Source organism: Drosophila eugracilis, unplaced genomic scaffold (assembly GCF_018153835.1).
Source record: "Drosophila eugracilis isolate 14026-0451.02 unplaced genomic scaffold, ASM1815383v1 contig_1101, whole genome shotgun sequence".
Taxonomy (NCBI): domain Eukaryota; kingdom Metazoa; phylum Arthropoda; class Insecta; order Diptera; family Drosophilidae; genus Drosophila; species Drosophila eugracilis.
Window position 1 is genome coordinate 401,109 of NW_024571878.1, and position 22,929 is coordinate 424,037.

General features: G+C 43.6%; 9 protein-coding genes across 10 annotated transcripts; 5 read left to right on the forward strand and 4 right to left on the reverse strand.

Annotated features, from left to right (window-relative positions):
• Positions 1–13: 13 nt before the first annotated feature.
• On the forward strand, positions 14–1,009 carry LOC108109367 (nucleolar protein 16). Its single transcript, XM_017217844.2, has 3 exons — positions 14–213; positions 329–613; positions 674–1,009. Exons 1-3 carry the CDS (start codon positions 116–118, stop codon positions 912–914), a joined length of 624 nt encoding a protein of 207 aa, XP_017073333.1. The 5' UTR covers positions 14–115; the 3' UTR covers positions 915–1,009.
• A 1,929-nt stretch (positions 1,010–2,938) lies between these two features.
• On the forward strand, positions 2,939–6,544 carry LOC108109366 (elongation factor 1-alpha 2). Of its 2 annotated transcripts, none has more exons than XM_017217842.2 (4): positions 2,939–3,023; positions 3,460–4,293; positions 4,826–5,031; positions 5,158–6,544. In XM_017217842.2, the coding sequence occupies exons 2-4, from the start codon at positions 3,471–3,473 to the stop codon at positions 5,515–5,517; spliced, it is 1,389 nt and encodes a 462-aa protein (XP_017073331.1). In that variant the 5' UTR covers positions 2,939–3,023; positions 3,460–3,470; the 3' UTR covers positions 5,518–6,544. The 2 variants fall into 2 exon arrangements, with proteins under 2 accessions (XP_017073331.1, XP_017073332.1); XM_017217843.2 differs by having other exon boundaries at positions 2,939–3,018; positions 3,456–4,293.
• A 182-nt stretch (positions 6,545–6,726) lies between these two features.
• LOC108109352 (tubulin-specific chaperone A) lies at positions 6,727–7,428 on the forward strand. The gene is made up of 2 exons (XM_017217812.2): positions 6,727–7,089; positions 7,143–7,428. The coding sequence occupies exons 1-2, from the start codon at positions 6,881–6,883 to the stop codon at positions 7,264–7,266; spliced, it is 333 nt and encodes a 110-aa protein (XP_017073301.1). The 5' UTR covers positions 6,727–6,880; the 3' UTR covers positions 7,267–7,428.
• A 163-nt stretch (positions 7,429–7,591) lies between these two features.
• On the forward strand, positions 7,592–8,580 carry LOC108109390 (programmed cell death protein 7). Its single transcript, XM_017217887.2, has 2 exons — positions 7,592–8,248; positions 8,307–8,580. The coding sequence occupies exons 1-2, from the start codon at positions 7,632–7,634 to the stop codon at positions 8,422–8,424; spliced, it is 735 nt and encodes a 244-aa protein (XP_017073376.1). The 5' UTR covers positions 7,592–7,631; the 3' UTR covers positions 8,425–8,580.
• Positions 8,573–9,335, reverse strand: LOC108109391 (nucleoside diphosphate kinase). The gene is made up of 2 exons (XM_017217888.1): positions 9,147–9,335; positions 8,573–8,975 (listed from the first exon to the last, which is right to left on the reverse strand). Exons 1-2 carry the CDS (start codon positions 9,330–9,332, stop codon positions 8,643–8,645), a joined length of 519 nt encoding a protein of 172 aa, XP_017073377.1. The 5' UTR covers positions 9,333–9,335; the 3' UTR covers positions 8,573–8,642.
• Positions 9,336–9,382: 47 nt separating this feature from the next.
• LOC108109389 (deoxyhypusine hydroxylase) lies at positions 9,383–10,839 on the reverse strand. The gene has a single exon (XM_017217886.2). The coding sequence runs from the start codon at positions 10,770–10,772 to the stop codon at positions 9,864–9,866; it is 909 nt and encodes a 302-aa protein (XP_017073375.1). The 5' UTR covers positions 10,773–10,839; the 3' UTR covers positions 9,383–9,863.
• Positions 10,840–11,044: 205 nt separating this feature from the next.
• LOC108109381 (fibrous sheath CABYR-binding protein) lies at positions 11,045–15,698 on the forward strand. The gene is made up of 4 exons (XM_017217874.2): positions 11,045–11,505; positions 13,194–13,496; positions 13,555–14,581; positions 14,643–15,698. Exons 1-4 carry the CDS (start codon positions 11,425–11,427, stop codon positions 14,708–14,710), a joined length of 1,479 nt encoding a protein of 492 aa, XP_017073363.2. The 5' UTR covers positions 11,045–11,424; the 3' UTR covers positions 14,711–15,698.
• Positions 15,699–15,830: 132 nt separating this feature from the next.
• LOC108109380 (sodium-coupled monocarboxylate transporter 2) lies at positions 15,831–18,721 on the reverse strand. The gene is made up of 7 exons (XM_017217873.2): positions 18,389–18,721; positions 17,921–18,080; positions 17,589–17,706; positions 17,301–17,520; positions 16,989–17,238; positions 16,391–16,923; positions 15,831–16,329 (listed from the first exon to the last, which is right to left on the reverse strand). Exons 1-7 carry the CDS (start codon positions 18,622–18,624, stop codon positions 15,981–15,983), a joined length of 1,866 nt encoding a protein of 621 aa, XP_017073362.1. The 5' UTR covers positions 18,625–18,721; the 3' UTR covers positions 15,831–15,980.
• An 878-nt stretch (positions 18,722–19,599) lies between these two features.
• LOC108109348 (sodium-coupled monocarboxylate transporter 2) lies at positions 19,600–22,292 on the reverse strand. The gene is made up of 8 exons (XM_017217808.2): positions 22,003–22,292; positions 21,592–21,751; positions 21,350–21,467; positions 21,074–21,293; positions 20,874–21,014; positions 20,697–20,805; positions 20,093–20,625; positions 19,600–20,023 (listed from the first exon to the last, which is right to left on the reverse strand). Exons 1-8 carry the CDS (start codon positions 22,209–22,211, stop codon positions 19,681–19,683), a joined length of 1,833 nt encoding a protein of 610 aa, XP_017073297.2. The 5' UTR covers positions 22,212–22,292; the 3' UTR covers positions 19,600–19,680.
• Positions 22,293–22,929: the final 637 nt, after the last annotated feature.

A 22,929-nucleotide genomic window follows, 5' to 3' on the forward strand; every position in this document is an offset into this window, starting at 1 on the left:
GGGTTTTGGATATTTGGCAGCCCACGGTTACTCTAAACAGCTGCAACACGTGCGGTTTGAAATTGTTTTGGTTTACTTTTTTGTGATTTAAGTTCATTAATTAAACGTTTTGACAATGAAAATCCGCAAGAATCATGCACGCAAGCGATACCGCTACAATGTGAACCGAAAAACGCTAAACAAAACCAGGAGTTCCATGGGAAAAATCAAGGAGTAAGTAAGATGGCTGTGCCCCATCCATTAGATATTCCAAATGGTCAGGTCAACCTTAGTTCTGTGTACAAGTCATTAAGATTAAGAATTATTTTTAACATATGTGTCTTCTTAGTCCCAGGATGAAGAAGATGTGGATGGAGGATCAGCGCGTCGGCACCAACTTCAGCGAAATGGGCTTAGCTAAGGACGTCAATAAAGCCATAGCAATCCCCAGCTACAAGAAGGATCGCCTCCTGGCAGCGAGGGTGGTGAATGGATTTCTGGAGGAGGAGCTTGACGAGGATGAGCGGCGGGCACTGGGCTTAAAAAAACCAGTCGTGGACGAGGGTCCGAAACGAGGCCATGTTGTTCAAGAACTAGAGCAACTAGCCAGCGAACGAGCCGACCCTGAGTTCAGGTAAATTACACTTTTCGCATAGACATAAACATTCATCTAATTGGTAAAATATCTGCACAGATTACCAAAAGGGGTAGTGAAAGAGCTGTCATATTTCCTCAACAAGTACAAATTTAACTACAAAGCCATGGTCACTGACCGAAAAAACTTTGGTCAATGGACTTGGAGGCAGTTTCGGCTCAAGATTCGCAGATTCATGTCCATTCCGGAGCAGTTCAATGTTTACCTTGAGCAGAAGAAGCTGCCCGTCGGGGTAAAACCAGATTGGGAGGAGTACGAGTCGGACAGTGAATGGAAATAAATGCTTCTGACCTTCGTACAATATAACACTTCTATGCTATCTATGTAATGTTTAGTCTTATTATAAATCATTAAATTTACAGAAAAACAGGCAAATATTTGTGCATTTCCAAAGCATCATATGAAAGATCCCGAACAGACTATGCATTTATATTAATGTTTAACAAGTCACAGACAATAAGCGGAACAGGGCGAGTAACAGAACATTCACAAAATCAGCCCTGATTTATAAAGTTATCGTTTTTTATTTTTGCGGTAATCTTTCGTACGACAAAAGGAGAAGGAAGAAAAAGAAGGCATGTGGTCTTATTCCAACCCGAATGCGAATGAATGCATTCGAATTAGGGACGGTCTCGTGTAGAATTTATTGATTAACTTAAAAGATTTTCAATATGTTTAAGATAAGTTATCAAAAATAATAAATTTTTTAAAATACAGGTTTATCTAAGTTCATATGTGGTTCAGCATTAAGCCCAATTCTAACCATAATGAAATAGGAGAAGATATAAAGGTGTGACTGAAAGTTTCATAGTTTTAGGCTTCAGAAGAGTTTTTAATGATTAGACCAACAGAATCGGCCGTTACGTATGTTAAATAGTCCTTTAATTAATTAACTTCCAGGACGTATACAATATGTTAATCTAAATATAAGCTAAAAAGTGTACAATCACGTACAAACTCACGATCCTGTCCCACCACTATGTGGAATCGGTTCGGCTCCGTTCAGCTCGGAGTCTTGTGCTTTTTCGGTCTTTCCGTTTTGTGATTTCGAGGTAAGTACACGCGGAGCTCCCGTCAAGTCCTTAAATATTCAAAATATTAATAGGCATCGATTGGTTTTGCAAGAGTCAATTGAGGAAGTCTCGGGTTTCCCTCTCCCGCATATTTAAGTGGAATTTCTTCGATTTTCGGAGTTTCCATTGACATTTTTCGGGAAAAAGTTCGAGTGTGTATGTTCGTATTGCCGGCCGGTTTTCTCTGACATTTTGCATAATAGAAGTTTTGAAATTGTGGTGGCTGTGCTTGCGTTAATCTATCGAAATTTCAAGTTTCTGAGCCCTCAAATTGCAAGTAAATTTTCAAATTCCAACATGGCGGCTAGCTGCACGTACGTGCATGTGTGTGCGTGTTCGATTTCGCCTGTATTCCCGTTCCCACGCTGTTTTTCCCGAGTTCGTATTGGAATTCGCAGGCGGAATATGAATATTGCGGTATGACACATGCTCGGCAGATTATTTTCCCTGCCCTGCATGTCTGCCAAAGTATTTTTACATTTTCTTCCTTTCCGTTCTTTCCTCTTTCTTCCTCGCAATTGGCACTCCAATGCAAATACAGAGATTTAAAAATAACATACTATGCGGGAAAATCGGCAAGTAAAATTGTCACTAGGGTAGAAAATAAATCTCGACGCCCTGCAGGTCTCTTCGTCTCTTTCAATCTCTCTCTGCATGTAGCAAGTGCAGTCCATTGGCCATTTACCATCTCTTTCGCTCCTGCGTTCTCTTACTATGCAGTTTTTCACCCTTTGGAATCGCGAATTTTCCGCCTCACGAATACCGATGCGCTGGGCATTTCCTATTGAATTTTCTTTTCACCACGTTGCGAAAGCTTGAAAATTTTTTCTTTTTTGCCATTTGATAAGAGCCGTTAGTAAATAATTTTCATTTGGTTTTCCCCCCAAAAGAAGCCGGCCAGTTGCTTCCCCACCGGTCTACCGCAATGTTTTCCGCATTTCACCGGCTTTTCAGGCTATTTGGGTGGGGGTTGCTCCACGGCTTAGACCTCGTCTGCTGGAGAGGAGAGTGCATTTCCATCAGAGTTCGCAGACTTCGGCTCGATTCGTTTTTGTCTGGGGCTCGTTATTGATTTTTCGCCCGGTGAAAATCGGCGGAGGGATATATACGCCAGTCTTTAACCGACAGACACTTGGCCCGGTCGTTTTTCGGCTGCAGAGTACGGAAAGCCCTCTTAAACGGTGTTACAAATTAACATTTTTTTTCTTAAAATACTATCTTTTGTTTTTAGGATATAGCGTCCAGTGGACTTGTGATCAGTTTTCGATAGCTCAGCATCGCCCAGTAAACCGTTCTAGAAAGTCTCGTTAAAACAGGTGAGTTTTTCCTATATAACGCACCGGAAATGCATCAGACAAAAGTTTTTACGTGATTTATTTCGTATTTATGTTAAAAACGCTACATTTATGCATTATAAATGCAATTAATGAAGTTTTAAGTATGACAATCATTTTTTGATAACGATTTATTTTTATATTTTAATATTAAAGCTACGAATATGATTTGAATTCAACAATAAAACACACAAAATAAAAACCAAAATTATCCTAGTTTTTCCTCCTGTGTACATCTGTGTGTATGCAATGCGCTTTTGGTGTCTACACCACGATGACACGACCTACACCCACAGCATGCAAACGTCACTCGTCTGCACCACCCATTAAGTTCCGTCCCACATTGGCATGTTCCTTCCGAATTCTACCCACCCACTTTGCTCATTCGAATGTCTCCATCCTTCTGCTCTCTTTACAGCTCTACGAAAGATGGGCAAGGAGAAGATCCATATTAACATTGTGGTGATTGGTCATGTGGACTCAGGCAAGTCTACAACCACCGGACATCTGATTTACAAATGCGGTGGCATCGACAAGCGTACAATTGAGAAGTTCGAGAAGGAGGCCCAAGAGATGGGAAAGGGCTCCTTTAAGTATGCCTGGGTGCTGGACAAGCTGAAGGCGGAGCGAGAGCGCGGTATCACCATCGACATCGCTCTGTGGAAGTTCGAGACGGCCAAGTACTATGTGACCATCATCGATGCCCCCGGCCATAGAGATTTCATCAAGAACATGATCACCGGTACCTCGCAGGCCGATTGTGCGGTGCTGATCGTGGCTGCTGGAACCGGCGAGTTCGAGGCCGGTATCTCCAAGAACGGCCAGACCCGTGAGCACGCCCTGTTAGCTTTCACGCTGGGCGTGAAGCAGCTTATCGTGGGCGTCAACAAGATGGACTCCACTGAGCCGCCCTACAGCGAGGCCCGCTATGAGGAGATCAAGAAGGAGGTGTCTTCTTACATCAAGAAGATCGGCTACAACCCGGCATCTGTGGCCTTTGTGCCCATTTCTGGGTGGCACGGCGACAACATGCTGGAGCCCTCTGAGAAGATGCCCTGGTTCAAGGGATGGTCCGTCGAGCGTAAGGAGGGCAAGGCTGAAGGCAAGTGCTTGATCGACGCTCTAGACGCGATCCTGCCTCCCCAGCGTCCCACCGACAAGCCTCTGCGTCTGCCTCTCCAGGATGTCTACAAGATCGGAGGCATCGGTACAGTACCAGTGGGTCGTGTGGAGACTGGTCTCCTCAAGCCAGGTAAAGTATAACTGCATGTTGATTGGAGAGCCTTTCAACTCCACCCTCTGATTATTTCATTCATGTGCTGTAAGAAATTTGGGTCGGCAGTGGGTTGCCACTCCCAATCCCTTTCTCGCCACCTTTGCAACGGCGCTCGCAGACGAAGTTTTGCGCATGTATGCATTATTGAGTAAACTTCTCTGCCGAGAGCGTGGCACTCTGTCCCATGTACTTGGGAAAACTGGCTATTCAGTTGCCAAGAACTTTCATTTTAAAATTGAAAGTGAAAGTCAGTAACAATAGTAAAATCCTTTTGGATATATAATCCATAATCCTTATTAGATAAAGTATTTTTTTTTTTTCTCTCTTAGTCCAATATAAGTAAATTCTAAACTGACTTCTAAATATGAACATATTTAATTTTAATTTTAAATATATTGTTGTTTTCCATTTCTTTCTGTGTACTATTGTCCACCCCACTCAACACCCACAAATATACAACTCCGATGAGTAACTCTTTTCGGTCTCTTCGGTTTCGTTCTCGTTGCAGGCATGGTCGTCAACTTCGCTCCGGTCAACCTGGTCACCGAAGTAAAATCGGTGGAGATGCACCACGAGGCTCTCACCGAGGCGATGCCCGGCGACAACGTCGGCTTCAACGTGAAGAACGTCTCCGTTAAGGAGCTGCGTCGCGGCTATGTGGCCGGCGATTCGAAGAACAATCCTCCCAGGGGAGCAGCCGATTTCACCGCTCAGGTAGGATAACATATTTTAAAGTAATTTAAAAAATACTTAAATAGTACACTGCGGAAGCCTCACGTAAATCCCAAAGGGTTAATTGATAGACTAACATAAAATATCTTTTTTGCTTTTTTCCGGCAGGTAATTGTGCTGAACCATCCGGGACAGATAGCCAATGGCTACACTCCTGTATTGGATTGCCACACGGCCCACATTGCCTGCAAGTTTGCGGAGATCAAGGAGAAGTGCGACCGCCGTACTGGCAAGACCACTGAAACGGAGCCGAAGGCCATTAAGTCCGGAGATGCGGCCATCATTGTGTTGGTGCCCAGCAAGCCGCTGTGCGTCGAGAGCTTCCAGGAGTTCCCACCGCTGGGACGGTTCGCCGTGCGCGACATGAGGCAGACCGTCGCCGTGGGCGTCATCAAATCGGTTAACTTTAAAGAGACGACCTCGGGCAAGGTGACAAAAGCCGCTGAGAAGGCACAGAAGAAGAAATAACTAGGGTGCCAGCAAAACTACATCACTCGAACCCAACAACAACAAGAACAACAACAGACGGCTAGAGCAACAGCAACAACACACACCAGTACACATGTCAAAATTATAATATCCACTCGACGATCAAAGGCAAATCTAAGCTCCGTGGCAACCAAGACACCAATTATTAATATTACCAGCTGCAAGCAGAGGCAGATATACGGACTCGAGCAAATAATACCATATATAATAACCACACGTACGATTAGCGAGGAGAGGAGTTGCAGCAAGGACGACAAGGAGGAGTCTTTTCAACTTGATGGGTTGGTTTTAGTCACCGTCGCCATGGTAGTCTACTGTAGCTATCTGAACTTGTATCGCCATCGCAAGTCCTTCCGCAGGAAACCCACTAGTAACCACACCTTGGAGTTGCCAGGAACCTTCGGAGTGCTGCTGTAGCCTGCTCTCCGATATATACTCATCTACAACTAACCTTACATTTAATTAGCAGCCTCATTCGGTCGTGCATCATCCACCTGTTTCGAATGGATTTTAAACACTTTTTATACTTTTTATAAGTCAAGTCGGAGGCATTCGATTTAAAATCTATTAAACAATGTAATTTCCGAATTTAGTTATAAACCACGCTTACGCTCCAAACAAAAATTCCCTAAAACCAAAAAAAAAAAAAGAAACAAGACTACATTCGCAATGAATTCAAAATTTCTCTTGAAACCAAAAGACAAATGCTTAAGAAGTATTACAAAAAAGGAAATCAACATAACACACATAATCATGCGGTTTTTGAAAACATTCTAAATGTTTGATCGAGCCTCATTTGCATTTGCATACTACATTATATACGTTAACCACATGGCCATAACCAGCATATAGTACACGTTACTCTCCTTCACTCTGAATTTATACAAACCGAAAACTATTGTAACCGACACCAGAACAATTCTTGGAGACAGAACATGTTGCTTGATACAAGATCTTTTAAATGATGAGAAAAATAAAGGAAGCTTAACCGTAAAATACCACAAAACAAATTTGTTTTACTTTTTTAAATATTCCTATTTTTAACTTTCCTTTTTTACTCTTCTTTTATATGTTGGAAAACTTGTACTAATTTTATGTTTTATAAGATTTAAATAAGGCGGTTCGAACTGGTTCATTGAATTGGATCCACCGAAAGGGCGACAACTCTGGTAGTGAGTCACTGGAGCCCTGTGTACAAACAACAAAAGCACTGAGCAAATTACACCGAATCTCAGCCGGCTGTTCGAAAATTAGTTGAAATAAGTGTGGCTCAGCCCAATAACTCCCTGTCGAGCTCTGCTAACTTTAGTCCACAGATAAACGCAACGGAGGGAACACAAAAATGACAGATCCACGCATCCGACAGTTAGTAATAAAATCCGGAGTGGTCAAGAGGTTGACTAAGGAGAAGTTCTGCTACGCCAAGGAGGTGGTGGTCGAACAGAACAGGATGGAGAAGTTTAAAGGCGAGGGAGCCGACGACCATGTCTTGCGAAAGCAGGAAGAAGTTATCCAGGAGTGCATCATGATGGTCCCCGACTCTAAGAGAAGGTATTTTTTCTGAATTTCCTTCTTAAGTGGTTAATTCAACGATATTTTTGCAGGCTACAAAAGGAGTACGAAATATTGGAGAAGTATCTCCAAGATGAGCAGGATCTCAAAGAGACCGAGGCTTATACGAAGGCAGCAGAGATTCTAAAAGCAGCCAAGTTAGAACTGGATACCTAGAAGCCACACATTCCCCTTTATACAGCATTTACTTCCCTTTAATATCAGCATTAATGGCTTATTCCTGATTGCTGCAGAGCGGCTATAAGGCCTTATCTATTAAGCAACATAATACTTTCTAAATTTGTTTCGTTTTATAATAAACAAGTTTATATTTTTTCTTAAAGTGCAACCAGCAGGTTGCTATTTGCGTTTTTTATCCTTTTTCTACAAAAAGTCTCAAATTTTATTTGATTTCATTAAAGGCTATTAATAGACATTTATGGGAGTTTCCTATAAATAATTCATAACCAAACGAAGCATTAGAAAAGAAGTACCGTTTATCGATATTTTTATCGACATATTTGTTAGAAAAGGAGGATAATATGCCGAACAAAAATCTTAAAATTAGTGAAATTAAAGCAAATATAAATCGTGTTGTATCCAATTTAGAACGACTTGATCAGCTGAGCTGTGGAACATCATCAGAAAATTTAGATGAAGAACAGGCACAGGAACTGCAGCGGAGCACGACAAGTCTGCTAGACGAACTCGACCAAGTGCCGGCTCAAAAAGTAGCCCGCATACAAAAGCAAAGGCGCCGGCGGCGCTTAGATAAGCAAAAGAGAAAGGCAATCAAGTGGCAAACAAACAAACAAGAGACTTTAGAGCATAGACATTCCACAGAACTTCCTCGGGAAACTCCGAAAGAGCAACACGCGGATCACATATCCCTACGCAAGCAACAAGATGCAGTCTCCATTCTGGAAACCTTTGATCTCTTGGAGAAACTTTGTGAATCCCGTGGAGGAGACAAAGCTGCGCTAAGCCAGAAATTAAACCAAATGCGTCTTGTGTGGCGGAAAGTCCAAGAGGAAACCAAGGGTAACAGTGTAAAGGAGTCCAAAATGGCTGCCTCTATAGAGTCCCAGTGGGATTCTGTTTTCTTTGGAAAATATTCCCCTTCAATTAAGGAGAACAAAGAAAGATTCCTACAGATTCGGTAGGCTTTTTAATGACTTTAAATTGTGACGTCTGTTCCTAAGTGGCTTCTCTTACAGCACCACATGGGATTCTTACATAAGTTATGGTGAAAGGGGTTCCTGCATACCCCGAGGATGGGTGTTACCTCCAGTAAACCCCTCAGCTGAGTGGGCAGCGTACAGGAATGAAACTTAATTCTTATACAACTCATAAGAATCCTCTTGTACTATTAAAGCATTTTTTGTAGCTTCACCTTAAACCTTTACAGGCAAAGTTCCCATTAGAATAGGACCTAACTACCTTGACAAACTAAACACGAAACATACATAAACAAGAATGTCTCTTTACTAATTATTGTGGAATTTTATTTCTTTAGAAGAATATATCTGCATCAAGCTTAGATGAGGGCAAGCTTATTCGTAGATCCAGTCCTTGGCGGCAGGGCTCCAGGTGACCAGTTCCTTCTCGTCGAACCACAGGGCGATCTCTTTCTCGGCGGACTCGACAGCATCGGATCCGTGGATGATGTTGCGACCGACTTGAATGCAGAAGTCACCACGGATGGTGCCGGGCAGGGAGTCGGCGGGGTTGGTGGCGCCGAGCATCTGGCGACCGGTCTTGACAACATTCAGACCCTCCCACACCATGGGGACAACGGGGCCGGAGTTCATGTAGTTAACAAGTCCGGGGAAGAAGGGACGGGCAGACAGATCGGCGTAGTGCTTCTCCAGCAGTTCCTTGGAGGCCTGGTTACAAAACCGGTTCGTTATCAATTAATTGCAATTATGACCTCTAAAACACATGTCATTCCGATGATGACGCCTGCACCTAACCTTTGAGGTTAGGTCTGAAGATAACGCGTGGGGGCTGGGCAACCTACACATATTGATTTCTTTCTAATTTAATTATCCGCTTACCCAGGTGAACTTCAGGGCGACCAACTTGAAGCCCTTCTGCTCGAAGCGCTCGATGATCTTGCCAACGAGTCCTCGCTGGACGCCATCAGGCTTGACCATGATAAAAGTCCTTTCCTTGTTAGCCGCCATTGTTGCCGAGATTACCCAAAAGAATGCCAAAATCGTGCCGAGCATCAGTACGTTCATGTGTTTGCCGTTGCAGAAAAATCTTTACTACAAAAAGCCGGCATGAAGAATTTGCGGGGTATCGCCAAGTGGTCACACTGTGGCGGTAATTTTTATTTTAGGGATTTTTTATGCCGTAAATTTTATTGATCGTGGGAAAAAATTTAATAAAATGTTCAATTTCTTAAACGAAGCTTGAAAAAATTACTCGAATGCAGCCGAAATATTTAAATTAGTTCCGTTTTAGTAGAGTTGCCACTTTGCTTGTTCTAACTCTCAGTTAATTTAAATATTTATACATTGAACTAAATCTCAATCTATAGAATATTTAATTTATCCCAATTGACACAGATGCCCTTTTAAGCAATAAGTTTAACCTAACTATTTAGTTAGCAGTAAAAAGTGAGTGATGATGATCCCGGTTCCCTGGTAGAAAATCAAGTCTCGATTTTCTTTTAGCTTGATAAGATTAGGTCCGTGTAATCACAATACGTGACAGATCAAGTTTACAAATAATATATACAGTTTAAAGCAGTAAAGGGGTAACCTAAATCACTTGGTCCCGTCCAGCTTGGTCAGACCGTCAGCATACTGGAACTCCGGACTGTTCTCATACTCGCACATGTCCAAAGCAATGATACAGCTCTCCTTAACGACTCGCTTGTCATCCTCGGCATAGCGGTTTAAGATCTGTATGCAATCCTCTGTTGCGATGGCGCCCAAGGCCTCGGCGCACTCGTGGCGCACCATTTCGTTCTCGAAACGGTCCTCCAGATTCTCTTGCAGGAAGGGAATGCTGCAGGGTTCCTGCAGCTGGCCCAAAACGAAGGCCACTTCATGTCGGAAGAGGGCGGAGGAGTCTTTTAATCCCTCGGCTATAGCCAAAACACTTTCCTCTGTACGCAGATTGCGAAGGCTGAACATAGCCCTGTAACGGTCAAATAGACTCTGCTGGGCATCCAAATATATGGTTTTCAGTTCGGCGACGGATTTAACACCCGCTGTTGGTGGTGACGGATCCACGGAGGCGTAGGGGTTGTTGTCGTCCACCTTCTGACCACTCTGCAGCCAACGAACGCGATCCAAGGCAATGGCGCAAGTCTCGGCCACTTCGACCACCGGATCCTCTTTGTATTTCTCCAGAATAGGGATTACATCGGGGTGACCAATGGCTCCCATAGCCTCTGCCGCCTCGTGGCGTACCATTGGCTCCTGCGTGGTATCCTTCAAAACCTTGGTGAGAATATCTAGGGCCTGGGCATCCTGCATCTGCCCTAAACAGTAGGCCAATTCGTGTTTGAGCAGAGCTGAATCATCGTCGAAGGCTTTGCTGATCGCTTCTATGGCCGTTTCTCCGCCGATGTTCTTCAGCGTGAACAGGGCCCGGAATCGCTCCTTTAAAGGTCGAGTCTTGTTGTTCAGGACTCCCCCAATGGCTTCGATCTGTTGCTGGGATACCATTTTGATGTGGTGTTGATTTATAAATATAGCCGCGTGTAGCAGAGATGTCAAACAATCGATGGTACTATCGATAATATCGATGATTAGCCGATTTTCGAATAAAAGTAAATTTAAAAAAAAAAACCATCCCGAGTTATTAAATAAATCTCTCCATTTATAAAAAATTTTTTTTTTTAACAAATTAGACTATGTCGATACTCTCACGATAGTTAGCAATCGATAAGGAAGTGGCTTCCTAGGAAATTATATCGATATGCAGGCACTGCCAACTTCCTCAAATTACAAATTGTGCAGCACTAGCAAGAAGCAGTTTAGTTACGTTTACTCCGTGCAAGCGCGATAAAAAACGAAGTAAAGGGCGAAAAACAAGCAATCTAGTAGAATAAATACAATTAAGTTCTTGCTAAGATCATTGCGCAGTATTAGTGAGCAAAAGAAACCTTCTTATAGTGGCAAGGGATCCAAAAATCGGCATTTCTAAAAGTTGCGCGTTCACGGTATGAGAAGCGTGGCGTGTGTGTCGAGTTGAGTTACCTGTAATTGTGTGCGCTTGTGAGAGTGGAAGTAAAGTCGAGTAAGCTCGCCACCACTTCGAAGTTTGAAAATATTGTGAAATCTTGGACTACCGCCCATCTGCTATACTAACTATACCATGTCGGAGGCAACTGTGGCCCAAAAGCCGGAGGCGGTGGAAATAGAGGAGTCGGCTGCGGGGGACGAGAAGAAAACACCCGTAAGTAGCCGTACATACACATTTTTAGCGACAATTAACATAGCGCGGCGATAACGCACACAAACAAGGGCTTTATTTTTTGCTTTGCCCGAATTATCTGCGGTATTTTTCCAAAATAAATGTGTGTGTATATGGGCTCACGGATATTGTGCATTTTCACAATTTCCCTTTGTGCGCTGTCTCTGTTTTCTATTTACGTTTCTTTTTTCTACGTATACCCTCGTGTGCGCGCGCTTTTTGCTTTTTCCTTTCCTTTCCACTTTCCAACTTCCCCCTCTTCAACAAACGAACCTAGCAGATGCGTGTATGTGTGTGTGTATACGTATGGCAGCGGCAGCTACTCGCTGAAGAAGAAGAAGAAGACGACGAGAGAGACTCAGGCAATCGGCCTTTTTCCTTTGCGTTCACGTTTTGCCGCCGCGTCTCGTTTGTTTTTATTTTTGCTGGTTCCCTTTTCGACTTTTTGTTGTTTGCTGTACTTTGTCATACACAGCACCACGAACACTTGCATTCGCTTCGCGGTGTTTGAGCCTGTGTATGTGTATGTATGCAATACGTTCCGTTCTAGATTCGGTTCCATTATTAAGCGACTAGTGGCATCTATACTTATAGATAAAGATGATCAACTAACACCCCCGATCGCCAGAAATTGATATGGGGGATTATTTGGAGTCTGTGCTGTGTATTCAGCTGCAAATGAGAATGTGCGGGGGCGACTGCACCGGCATTTGGCAATATATATAATAGTACAAGTACTTTGTGTGCTTCACAAATAACTTTAAAAGTTTGGCCTTAATTTATTTTAATAGCAATATATTTTATTAAGTTTGAATCAAGTGAATATTTATAAACTTTTAAATTTAAAAATAAAATATTTACTCACCTCCGTTTTTAATATTGAGTACGCTTCTGCGCCATAACTTATTCTTATGTATTAATATACAGATGCTTATCATTTCCTCTTTTATTACCACAAAAAAAAAAAACAAAAAAACCAAAAATTAATTGATCAGAAATAAAATACCACTTAAAAAAAAAAAGAAATCACATAAAACACATACACGCACACACTGAAAAAAAAAAAAAAAAAAAAAAAGCACTGGCTTTCACTTGTCGAGCGCATTCATAAGCACCATTTTTGCACTTGCTCTCTGGGAATGCAATATTTGGAAAAGAACGGCAATTAATTTTATTCAGTTCAAATTAATAGGCCAAATTTAGAATCGAGATAACTCTTAAGCACTCCGAAACTATTTGGATGTCCTACCTCAACCGACGCAACACAGAAACTGAGAGAGGCTTGGGTTTTGGCGGGAAATCTGTGTTAGAGCTTTGGAACTAGGATAACGGTAACAAAAGCTCTCACAGATCAGATCCTCTGTCAAAAGAGGTAGAGAGTTACATTTTGGGCTTTTGCCATGATGGTGTTAGTTTTCAGAAATGACTTTTGAGATTTTATTACTTACATACATGTAAATAATTTTACCGGCAAAGTATTTAAGTCGTATGTGTGTGTGTACTTTAAAAGGGCGTATACTGGGATCTAATTGATATGTATGTATGTATTACACATTAATTTGGTAAACGATTTAACTAGTCGAAGGAACTCATATATGTTTACTTACTATGTTGTATTATTTTCACATATTGATATATGTATATACTTATCGTACTGTTTTCCATTCCAGAAACGCACTCCCAAACGCCGCTCGTTTATTGAGCGGGCGCAGCAGGAAAGCGAGGAGCTGGTGCGAACGATGGGCGGCAGCCTAGAGTTAGCGGGCGGACGGCGTACACGTTCCAGCACGCGAGGAACGCCGACGCGGGTCGCCGAGACAGTGACGCCGCCGCCCAGTAAGAAAGCCCGAACATCCCCGGCATCAGCTACCAAGGCCAGCGCAGGGAAAGGACGCGGGGCACGTAAGCTAGATGTGGGAGCTGAAGAGCCCGAGCAGGAACCAGAAAAGGTGCCGACACCGGTTAAGGGAAAGGTAAACTAATTACTAGCTCTTCTTCAAACTAACTGCTAACGATCATACAATTTTTTAGGCCGTTCCCAAGAAAGCGAAAGAGGCCAAGAAGGAGGAGAAGTCGGCTAAAGAAGTTGTTCCTGAAGTGGCTGAGGCGGTGACGGAGGCAGAGGCAGAGGCAGAAAAAGAAACAGAAGCACAAGCAGAAAACGAGCCAAAGGAGAAAGATGCCAAGCCAATCGAGACCGAAGACCAGCCAGATGGTGTTGTGGATTTGCCTGCAGTAGCGGAGGAGAAGCAGAACCATGTGGATGAAATCAAACCAAGCCCAGAAGTGTCTGATAAGTCAAGCGAAGAAGTGCCAGAAGTCGAGGAACCACCTAAGACAAGCGAGGAAACCTCTGAGAATGGAGCCACCACAGAAGAAACTCCCGCTGCCACCGAGGAGGCGCCTTCCGCAATGGATGTGGACATTGATGAGTCGGCCGTCGAAAGCACACCTTCAGTAGACAAAGAACCTGCATCCGTCAATGACAAGAAACACGAAGAACCTGCAGTACCCGTTGTGGAAGAGTCGAAGGCGCAATCGGAACCTGCTAAGGAGACCACACCAGAGCCCATGGAGGTAGATGCGAGTTCGAAGAGCAGTTCGGAGACGGCCAAAGTAGATACCCCAATCACCGAAGAGTTTAAAGCTCCAGAGGCAGACGCAGTAGAAGAGGCAAAAGAATCGAGTACTGCCGCCGACGGTCTATCCACAGAGTTGGAGAAGTCGAATACAGATGCGCCCGCTGCTGAAACTGAGGAAGCCAAGGCTGTCGTCGAGTCTGCGGAACAGCCCACGGACACCAGTATACCTGAGGCTGAGTCCAAGGAAGTCGACAGCACCGAGAAGCCTAAGGAGACATCTGCGGAGCCCAAGGAGTCAGACAGCACTCAGAATGAGAGTGTCACTCCCGTCGCCGCCGAGGTTCCCGCCGCCCCCGCCACTAATGATGTCCGAAATTCTGCTGAAGCTGAAACCACTTTGGTGAAGGCGGCTGAGAGTCCGGCTAAGGAGGCACCGGTGATCAGCGAGGTCAAGAAGGCCGAAATCAATGTTAATGGTATGTCAAAAGCTTATTATTATGAATCACTATACCAGTTAATAACAAATCAATTTCACAGGTGAACCCAAGATCGTCAACAATTCCGCCGAAGTGGGCGAGAATGCAGCGCCAAAGGTCTGTAACTAGACCAATCCAACCACCGATGGACAATCAACAGCTTCAATTCGTTGCGGATGTGTACAAAAAGCATCTTCAGCTCGCCCGCCGAGTTGGTCTGGATGACGCCCATTACATGCAAACATTTAAGAGTTCCCCCAAACAAAGTTACGATTTTCTTTTTTAATTGACCACTTGATTTCTTACTCAGAAATCCCTTTATTTTGATGATAGTTTCGTGTCTTCCAGTATTTGGTTGACGCGAGGGACGCCATAGGCTGCAATCGATGCTGGACTTTCAATGTTGCAATGCGTTGTGTGCGTCAGCTAGACAGAAAAGCAAACAAGTAGGCAGTAGTTCCAGTACCCAAACCCTCCCACCCACTTCCCCAGAAATACACAGATTGTAAAATGCATCTTAATATAATATGTATGTGGATAATTAATCAAATTGGAATCAAACAAACGATACATTGTCGGAATGTATGTAAAATAGATGTTTTTAAATTGTAAGACATAAAACCTTAATTATAAACCCAATTGGACAACACTCAAAACATAAGAAACTAAAAAGCGAAAAGATTTTAACCACTGTAATGCAATACGACTGCGGCTTTAAGATACGTATGTGCAAAACTTTAACCCTTTTGAATAATTTTTTAAACGTTTTTCAAGCCCGTTTTATTTGAAGCATTTAGACCTGTGTCTACGGATGAGCTCATTAGAAACTGTTGTGCTAGGCAAAGGTCCCTTTTAGGCGATCACTCCTAACTGAATTCGTAAATACATGCTAGAGTAAAGAGTAAACTTTTTCAATGAAAAAAGGGAGAAACACAAATTCTTATAATATTAATAATTAATTAATATATACGTATACACAGCAAAAGCGTAAATTAGTTTTGGAAGCCGTTGCAACTGAAATGATCAGTCAGACCGTTTTTGTATGTAGCTTATCTTCTGTATAAGGCATTCTTCATTTGAATATTCTTTTGTAAATAAATCTTTAAAAAATACAAGAGAAACGAAACTTGTTCGACTGCACTCTACGCCATCCCCCAAGTTGGTTAATCTCCTGAAGGGGCTATCATATTTCTCTTTTCAGTGGTTGACCACAGCGCGATTCGGGCTGAGAAATGGAAAAAAAAAGATGTTTTGATTTAATATCTTTATATTTATTTCGGGTACCTTTTGTGACTGAGAACTTGGTTCTGTAATCGATACTTTTGTAACTATAGGATACAATTCTTAGCGTACTTAAAGATTCTAATGCAAATGTACAGATGTAATGCGATATGCTGTATTAGGCCTCAGCCGAAACCCCGTTTTCCTTTTCCTTGATCTGCTCCTCGGACAACGGTGTCTTCAGTGGCAGCTCCTCTAGCTCCAAAACTGGACTTTGCTGGTTCAACATGTTCCGGACGAAGGGCGAATAGAGCTTGGGATTCTGTTTTTCGTCCTTGTCCAAGGGCCACACATAGCTCATGGGAATGGCCCAAGCAAAGACTAAGAGAGCACCGAGTACCTTGTACCAGTAGAAGGATAGGTCGTAGATGGAGAAGTCGCGATTGCTGTCGAAAGCAGTGGTCACCAGCGGGGGATCTTCCAGAGAGGGAATCGGAGTGGTGACGATGCTGGTCATGTTGTTGTTTCTGAGGAAGTCGGATTCGTTGACAAACTTATATATAAATAATCTTAGCATCCTGTACTTACATGGCATCAAAGATGACTTTGAACTGCTTAGCCTCACACTTGTCCAGGCCATTAGGAATGGGATCGTATTTGATCAGCCCTTCCTTGAAGTTCATCTGGCCGTTGACGATGATCCACAGCATCACCAGGACACTGAAGGTAATTCCACTTACCGCCACCTTGGCGTTGCAGCGGGGCACGAACATACCGAGGCAGAAAACTCCCACCACAGCACCCATGTTAATGCCAGTGATCGTCCACATAGTCTGAATCATGGAGTTGAAGTTCTGCACGATAAAGCCGCCCACGATGCAGTAGGCTCCCATTACGACAATGACTATCTTCATAGTCGCATTGGCTTTGGCCTCCGTGTGATTTATTCGCGGCTTGATGTAGTCAAAGTATACCACTCCGGCGAAGGAATTCAGACTGGCGGACAGAGAACTCAGGGAGGCGCTGAAAACGCAGGAGATAAAAACACCGGGCATGCCCATCAGATTGCCCATGATGTCCTGAATGAAGAACGGCATCAGTTTGTCTGGTTTGCTGACCAACTAAATGCAGACACAGAATTAGTATTTAGATTCCTGGGTAGCTATAGGATTATGGATTATCTTACCCCAGCCTGAATAGGATCACATCCGTAGTAGTAGGCGAACATGATGATTCCGGCAAAGCAGGTGAATGACATGATCAGCAGAAACCCAAAACCAGCCATAAGCAGGCACCTCTTGGCATGGCTATAAGAGGGCATGGAGACTATTCTCTGTACACAGCTCTGGTCCAGGCCAAGTTTACCGGTCCACATCAGAAGCCCACTGGTCATTCCGCTGAAGAAGGTGAGCCGAAGGCGTGGATCTATTCCGAAACTGCAAATAGAAGAAAACATCTTGTGTAATAATGTAATGATGTATTCCTGAAATACACTTACTTGAAGTTGAAACGGCCTCCCTCTGATGCATTCTGCAGAACATTCGCCAAGCCACCTGTGTTCGAGGTGCCCAAAATGGCAACCAGAAGAACCGAGACCAACATAACGCCACCTTGGACCACATCGGTCCAGACGACAGCCTTAATCCCGCCAAGCATCGTGTAAAAGACGCAAATGGAGCAGACCACAGTGTTGATAAGGTGAATGTTATAGCCGGTGACTGCAAATGAAAATGAATTTTAATTCAACCACTGATGCGCCTGCGATTAAAATCTATTTCCATTATACCTTGGGAAAAGGCTAGCGAGGGCACAAACATGTAGACGGGAAGCATCAGGAACTGGTTTAGGATGAACGTGATGGTAACCAACTGGCGGGTCCTCTTGCTGAAACGCATCTCCAGATACTGTAAAGGAAATCAAACAATGAGTTTAATTTTAGATCCTCTCAGGAGCTATATATAATTAGTAGAACGATAGTACGATGTATCTTGCAATCGTTATTTGAAGGTCAAATGATTATGATTCCAAAGAGGACCTTCAACATCATATTACGAACACTTTTATCTTCTTATTAAGCCTCGCCAAAAGAGCTGATTCATTGGGAATATTTCCACTCACCTCGTAGCAGTTGGAGACATTATTATCGTAGAAGACGGGCACGATCACATATATAAGAACGGGCACCGACAAGACCATTGCCCAGACCACGAATATCATGTTGAATCCGAAGGAGTAGGTCTCCGCCGGAACGGACATCATGGCCACTCCCGACAGTTGACTGAAAGGACAAACAAATTCATTAGGGCTACCCTAAAAGTCCACTCGACCTATGAACGATTTCCGCAAAAAAGAGGGGCTCGAACCTGATTTGATTAATTTCACAAGGTCTGCGGTAAATTTGCAATTCATCTAATCTGTTTTATGGGTGTAATATCTGGCATGCGCACTTGGATAAGATAGACGCATAGACGAATAGATGGCTTAAGAGGGAGGAGGCCCGTTACTACGGCACTATCTTTATAGACCCGTGATGTTTTACGGTGTGACGACATGGAAATTTATTGAAAAAGCGTGCGGGACACTCACCTCGAGACTAGGGAAATGGCCACTGGAAGCGTTGGCATCTTCTTGCCGCCCTGCAGGTACTCCTCGGTGGTGTTCTTGGCTTTTGAAAAGAACCCAAAGTATACTCCGATTCCTGCCGAGGCACTCAGCATTAGGCAGAAGACTATATAGTCCGTGATACTGAAGCGGAGGTCCTCCAAAACAGCCGTCGTGCCAGTGGCCGCTGTGCTGGCCAACTCGCTGACAATGCTCGTCATCCTTGAGCTGTCCTTGGTGTCGCGAAATGGGTAAACCGAGCCGGAAGACTTTCGGAGCTTAGGGTCTGGATGCTGCCAGCGCACTTGTGGAGATCGGATGGCGGGCACCCTTCTTAAGTAGCATCTCCAGTTAAATGGCCCCACTTATCTCCACACGATATCTGTCTGGGTACGTCGTAATCGGAGCACATCGTAAATCAGGAGCACATCTTATCTGGCTTACAGAGCACAGGCCGAGCCAACGAGACTTATGTACCTGGAATACCTGGAATACCGCGAGCATATACCTCCAAAAATGCTTACACATCTTTCAATCAGGGCTAAAAGGCACGTTATTTGCATTGTCCCTTTAGTCGATTCAGTTTCAGCTGGTAAGACTGTCCTTCCCCTGGCTTTTAAAATTGGCGTTTATGAATGAACTCGAATCCCCACGCGTCAGTCTTGCCCCGAGCTTCTGCAAGTGGGGAACCTTCAGTTGCCCTCTAGCCCGTTCAACATAAAATCTGATTGCCAGTCATGGTGGTGAAAAAGAAAAAGATTGGATCTATTTGTAAATTTTCTTTTAATTGAAATCCAATGGTGGGTTAGAATTTTAATGGGATTTAAGATATTAGTATTTTATAAATTTATTATAGGATTTCATTATTTCATCATTTCATTTCATTTCCATTATATATGTAGTTTAATTGCTTGATAGGCTGAATACCTTTTTGGTATATTCCTTATTGTCTATGCCTATCAACTTAACAAATATGATGAAATCAGACTATTATATAAGAAGCTATAACAAAACGCAGTTATAAGGTCTTACGTGTGCCCTTGTACGTCACAGTTAAGAAACGAGAAATAGATGGCGCTATTAATACTATTCACCCTTGTTAACATAACTGTCTTAGTTTATTTTTAAATTGGCGAAGAGTTACTCTCTTCCGGTTATCTTATAAGTGGAATGCACACAAGAACATCAGGTTTGTTAATTGTATTTTATTTTATTTGGGTTTCTTAATCGTGTTGGTCATATTTCAGTCTATAAATAACTAAAACAATTAATGAAAATCAGTGTTCGAGACCAGCTTCCTTTTCTATCCGGAGGTGGGGAATTTCACCGCCATTGGACCCTCGCAGGGGCACCTCTTCCGCTTCTGGATCTGCTTCAGGCAAAGTGAGGAACTTCCTCACGAAGGGCGAGTACAGCTTCGGGTTCTGTTTCTCGTTCTTATCTGGTCGCCAGATGTAGCTCATGGGCACTGCCCACAGGAAGATCAGAGCAGTACCCAAGACCTTGTACCAATAGAACGAGATGTCATAGAGAGAGAAGTCACGGTTGCTGTGGAAGGCAGTGGTCACAGGAGCTCCGGTAGGAGGCTTAACTGTGACGGGCGTGAAGTCTGTCTTGTTGCTGGAACCGGAAATCGATTTGAAAGTAGTTTACCCTCTCCAAACTGACTATATCAAAGTTGCTACTTACATCACTTCCGCAATCATGTGAAGACCCCTGGCCTCACACTGGTCCAGAGAATTTGGCAGCACCTCATACTTGATGAGTCCAGATTTGAAGTTCATTTGGCCATTGGCGATGACCCAGATCATAGCCACCACACTGAAGATTATGCTGGTGACAGCCGTCTTGGCGTTGCAGCGGGGCACAAACATTCCCAAAAGGAACACCCCCACCACTGCACCCGTGTTGATGCCCGTAATTGTGACCACCGTCTGAAGAATCGAGTTGAAGTTCTGCACCATAAAGCCACCTAGGATGCAGTAGCCGCCCATCACTACGATGACCAGTTTCATGATCGCATTGGCTTTGGCCTCCGTGTGATTGATTCGCGGCTTGATGTAGTCGAAGTAAACCACTCCGGCGAGGGAGTTCAACGTGGCTGAAAGTGAGCTGAGGGCGGCACTGAACACGCAGGAGATGAACACGCCAGGCATCCCGGCTAGATGTCCCATGATGTCCTGCACGAAGAATGGCATCATCTTGTCCGGCTTGCTGACCAACTAAGGGGGTAAGAATTTTATTTCATCAGTAAGTTTTAAGGTATCACTTTAAGCATTAGCATGGGACTTACACCAGCGATCATCGGATCACAGTTAAAATAGCGGGCAAACATAATGATTCCCGAGACAGTGTTAAAGAACATTATTATCAAAAATCCAAATCCAGCAATTATCAGGGATCTGAATAGGGATATTTAAAAAGGGTTCTAAAGTAAGATCCACTTTGGATTGATTTACGGAACTCTTACTTCTTGGCATGGGAGTACGATGGCAGGGAGACTATGCGCTGCACACAGCTCTGGTTCAAGCCAATATGACCCGTCCACATGAAGATTCCTCCCATGGTGGCACTCCAGAAACTCATACGTATACGAGGATCCAAGCCAAAGCTGAAAGGTTTAATAGATTACAATCCATAGTTCTCTAGAATTGGATGAAAGAAACTCACTCAAAGTTGAAACGGCCACCTTCAGAGGCGTGGTCTATAACAGTGGAAATGCCTCCCGATCGGATGGTACCCAAAACTCCTACAGCGCCCACGGACAGGAGCATGATGCTACCCTGGACCACATCGGTCCAAACCACAGCCTTGATCCCACCCAGCATAGTGTAGAAAATACAGATGGAGGAGACCATCACGTTAATCAAATGGATGTTCATCCCAGTAACTGCAATGCAAGATTTTAGTAGAATGGATACCGATGGGGGTAATGGGTGGACTTACCTTGGGAAAAAGCAAGAGATGGAATAAACATGTAGACGGGCAACATAAGGAACGAGTTCATCACAAAGGTGGCGGTCACCAACTGCCTTGTGCGTTTGTTAAATCTCATCTCCAGATACTAATGTGAGGAGGGACAATATTATATTATAAACGAATTAAGTATTTTTTATGAAAGTTGGATCTTTTCTTTGTTCTCTAAAAAAAAGTCTGATATATGCAAATTATTCGATCAATCAACTTACCTCATAGCAGTTGGAGACTTTATTTTCGTAAAAGACAGGCACAATGATGTAGATCAGAATAGGAATCACCGCAATCATGGCCAGAACCACGAATATATAGTTGAATCCGTAGGTATAGCTCTCAGCCGGAATGGACATGATGGCAATGCCGGACAACTGACTGCAGAGGAAAGCGGAAAAACCATCATAAGTTAGTAATCGAATTTCATAGAAGGGGGTTCATCACATAGTTAATGCTAAGATCTCCGTTTTTTATGACGGGATTTGTGATAATCCTCAGTAGTTCACAACACTTATATCACAAGAAGAAACTGACGCAACCCGCTTTTACGGCCGCCAATAAAGAAAGATAAACTGTGACGGAATCGGGAGAAATCCGGCTGGGACCGCCGGACACCGCTATACTCTCACCTGGCCACTAGAGATATGGCTATGGGAAGGGTCTTCATCTTCTTCCCCCCGCGAAGATACTCCTCGGTGGTGTTTTTGGACTTGGAAAAGAATCCGAAATACACTCCGATTGCCGCCGACGCTCCAAGCATGATGACAAAGACGACGTAGTCCGTCAGTCCAAATCGCAGGTCCTGCGAAGCGCTGGCCATATTAGCGGCAGTGGACATCTTGCCAGTAGTCGTGTGGATCTGCAGATCCTGGTTCTTAAACTCTTTGTAGGTGGTTTGTCCGGTCTAACCGGTTCACATTTCACGGATGCTGGTGGCAAACTTGCGGGCCGTGGCCTGGATTGTACTTAAATATAGCTCCCGCCCGGGGCGCCCCTTATCTGAACTTGATGTTTCCCCGTAAATCACCCGGCAGCTTAGTGCTCCACTTATCTGTCTGGCATGTCGCGCTTATATTGTATTATTTTCGCGCCTGGCCTCCGGGTCCATCATTACCATCTAATAAGAGTGCATATAGTTCTCGTAGTACACTCTAGTTCTCGAGTAAAGGTAAAACTTTTTGCGCCAAATGTTTACTCAACAATGTTAGAAGTTCATTGCTTCATTAGTTCTAATTCTCTGGAGGGCTTTGATAGGGATAGAAAGGATGAAGGCAGATTGTAATTGTAAATGCAAATACCCTTGACTGATTATTTCGGAAAGGTATCATGATTCTCTTTGGTATAATATAAGTAAAGTTCGCACTCACACTTATCAACAACAAAGTCTGAATTCCTAAATTAGATGTAATGTGCTTTCTTTCAGAAGTAAGACCGAAATTAGAGTTTTATGATGCCATAAAAAGTGGATTTCGTTAAGCTGGAAGCTATTTCACTTTATCCAAGAGGACTTTTAGACTTAAAATAATTTATTCGAGATGGGGAAGCCTTAGATAAGT

Bases quoted from the DNA above. Each gene is read 5' to 3' on its own strand.
- LOC108109367 (XM_017217844.2), top strand. From the start codon at position 116: ATGAAAATCCGCAAGAATCATGCACGCAAGCGATACCGCTACAATGTG. The intron at 214-328 runs GTAAGTAAGATG...GTGTCTTCTTAG, and splicing joins TCCATGGGAAAAATCAAGGA to TCCCAGGATGAAGAAGATGT. The intron at 614-673 runs GTAAATTACACT...ATATCTGCACAG, and splicing joins CGAGCCGACCCTGAGTTCAG to ATTACCAAAAGGGGTAGTGA.
- LOC108109366 (XM_017217842.2), top strand. From the start codon at position 3,471: ATGGGCAAGGAGAAGATCCATATTAACATTGTGGTGATTGGTCATGTG. The intron at 4,294-4,825 runs GTAAAGTATAAC...TTCTCGTTGCAG, and splicing joins GACTGGTCTCCTCAAGCCAG to GCATGGTCGTCAACTTCGCT. The intron at 5,032-5,157 runs GTAGGATAACAT...TTTTTCCGGCAG, and splicing joins CAGCCGATTTCACCGCTCAG to GTAATTGTGCTGAACCATCC.
- LOC108109352 (XM_017217812.2), top strand. From the start codon at position 6,881: ATGACAGATCCACGCATCCGACAGTTAGTAATAAAATCCGGAGTGGTC. The intron at 7,090-7,142 runs GTATTTTTTCTG...ATATTTTTGCAG, and splicing joins GTCCCCGACTCTAAGAGAAG to GCTACAAAAGGAGTACGAAA.
- LOC108109390 (XM_017217887.2), top strand. From the start codon at position 7,632: ATGCCGAACAAAAATCTTAAAATTAGTGAAATTAAAGCAAATATAAAT. The intron at 8,249-8,306 runs GTAGGCTTTTTA...CTTCTCTTACAG, and splicing joins GAAAGATTCCTACAGATTCG to CACCACATGGGATTCTTACA.
- LOC108109391 (XM_017217888.1), bottom strand. From the start codon at position 9,332: ATGAACGTACTGATGCTCGGCACGATTTTGGCATTCTTTTGGGTAATC. The intron at 8,976-9,146 runs GTAAGCGGATAA...TTTTGTAACCAG, and splicing joins TCGCCCTGAAGTTCACCTGG to GCCTCCAAGGAACTGCTGGA.
- LOC108109389 (XM_017217886.2), bottom strand. From the start codon at position 10,772: ATGGTATCCCAGCAACAGATCGAAGCCATTGGGGGAGTCCTGAACAAC.
- LOC108109381 (XM_017217874.2), top strand. From the start codon at position 11,425: ATGTCGGAGGCAACTGTGGCCCAAAAGCCGGAGGCGGTGGAAATAGAG. The intron at 11,506-13,193 runs GTAAGTAGCCGT...TTTCCATTCCAG, and splicing joins GGGACGAGAAGAAAACACCC to AAACGCACTCCCAAACGCCG. The intron at 13,497-13,554 runs GTAAACTAATTA...ACAATTTTTTAG, and splicing joins CGACACCGGTTAAGGGAAAG to GCCGTTCCCAAGAAAGCGAA.
- LOC108109380 (XM_017217873.2), bottom strand. From the start codon at position 18,624: ATGACGAGCATTGTCAGCGAGTTGGCCAGCACAGCGGCCACTGGCACG. The intron at 18,081-18,388 runs GTGAGTGTCCCG...TTGTCCTTTCAG, and splicing joins GCCATTTCCCTAGTCTCGAG to TCAACTGTCGGGAGTGGCCA. The intron at 16,330-16,390 runs GTAAGTACAGGA...CGACTTCCTCAG, and splicing joins AAAGTCATCTTTGATGCCAT to AAACAACAACATGACCAGCA.
- LOC108109348 (XM_017217808.2), bottom strand. From the start codon at position 22,211: ATGTCCACTGCCGCTAATATGGCCAGCGCTTCGCAGGACCTGCGATTT. The intron at 21,468-21,591 runs GTAAGTTGATTG...TCCTCACATTAG, and splicing joins AAGTCTCCAACTGCTATGAG to TATCTGGAGATGAGATTTAA. The intron at 21,015-21,073 runs GTGAGTTTCTTT...TAAACCTTTCAG, and splicing joins GGTGGCCGTTTCAACTTTGA to CTTTGGCTTGGATCCTCGTA.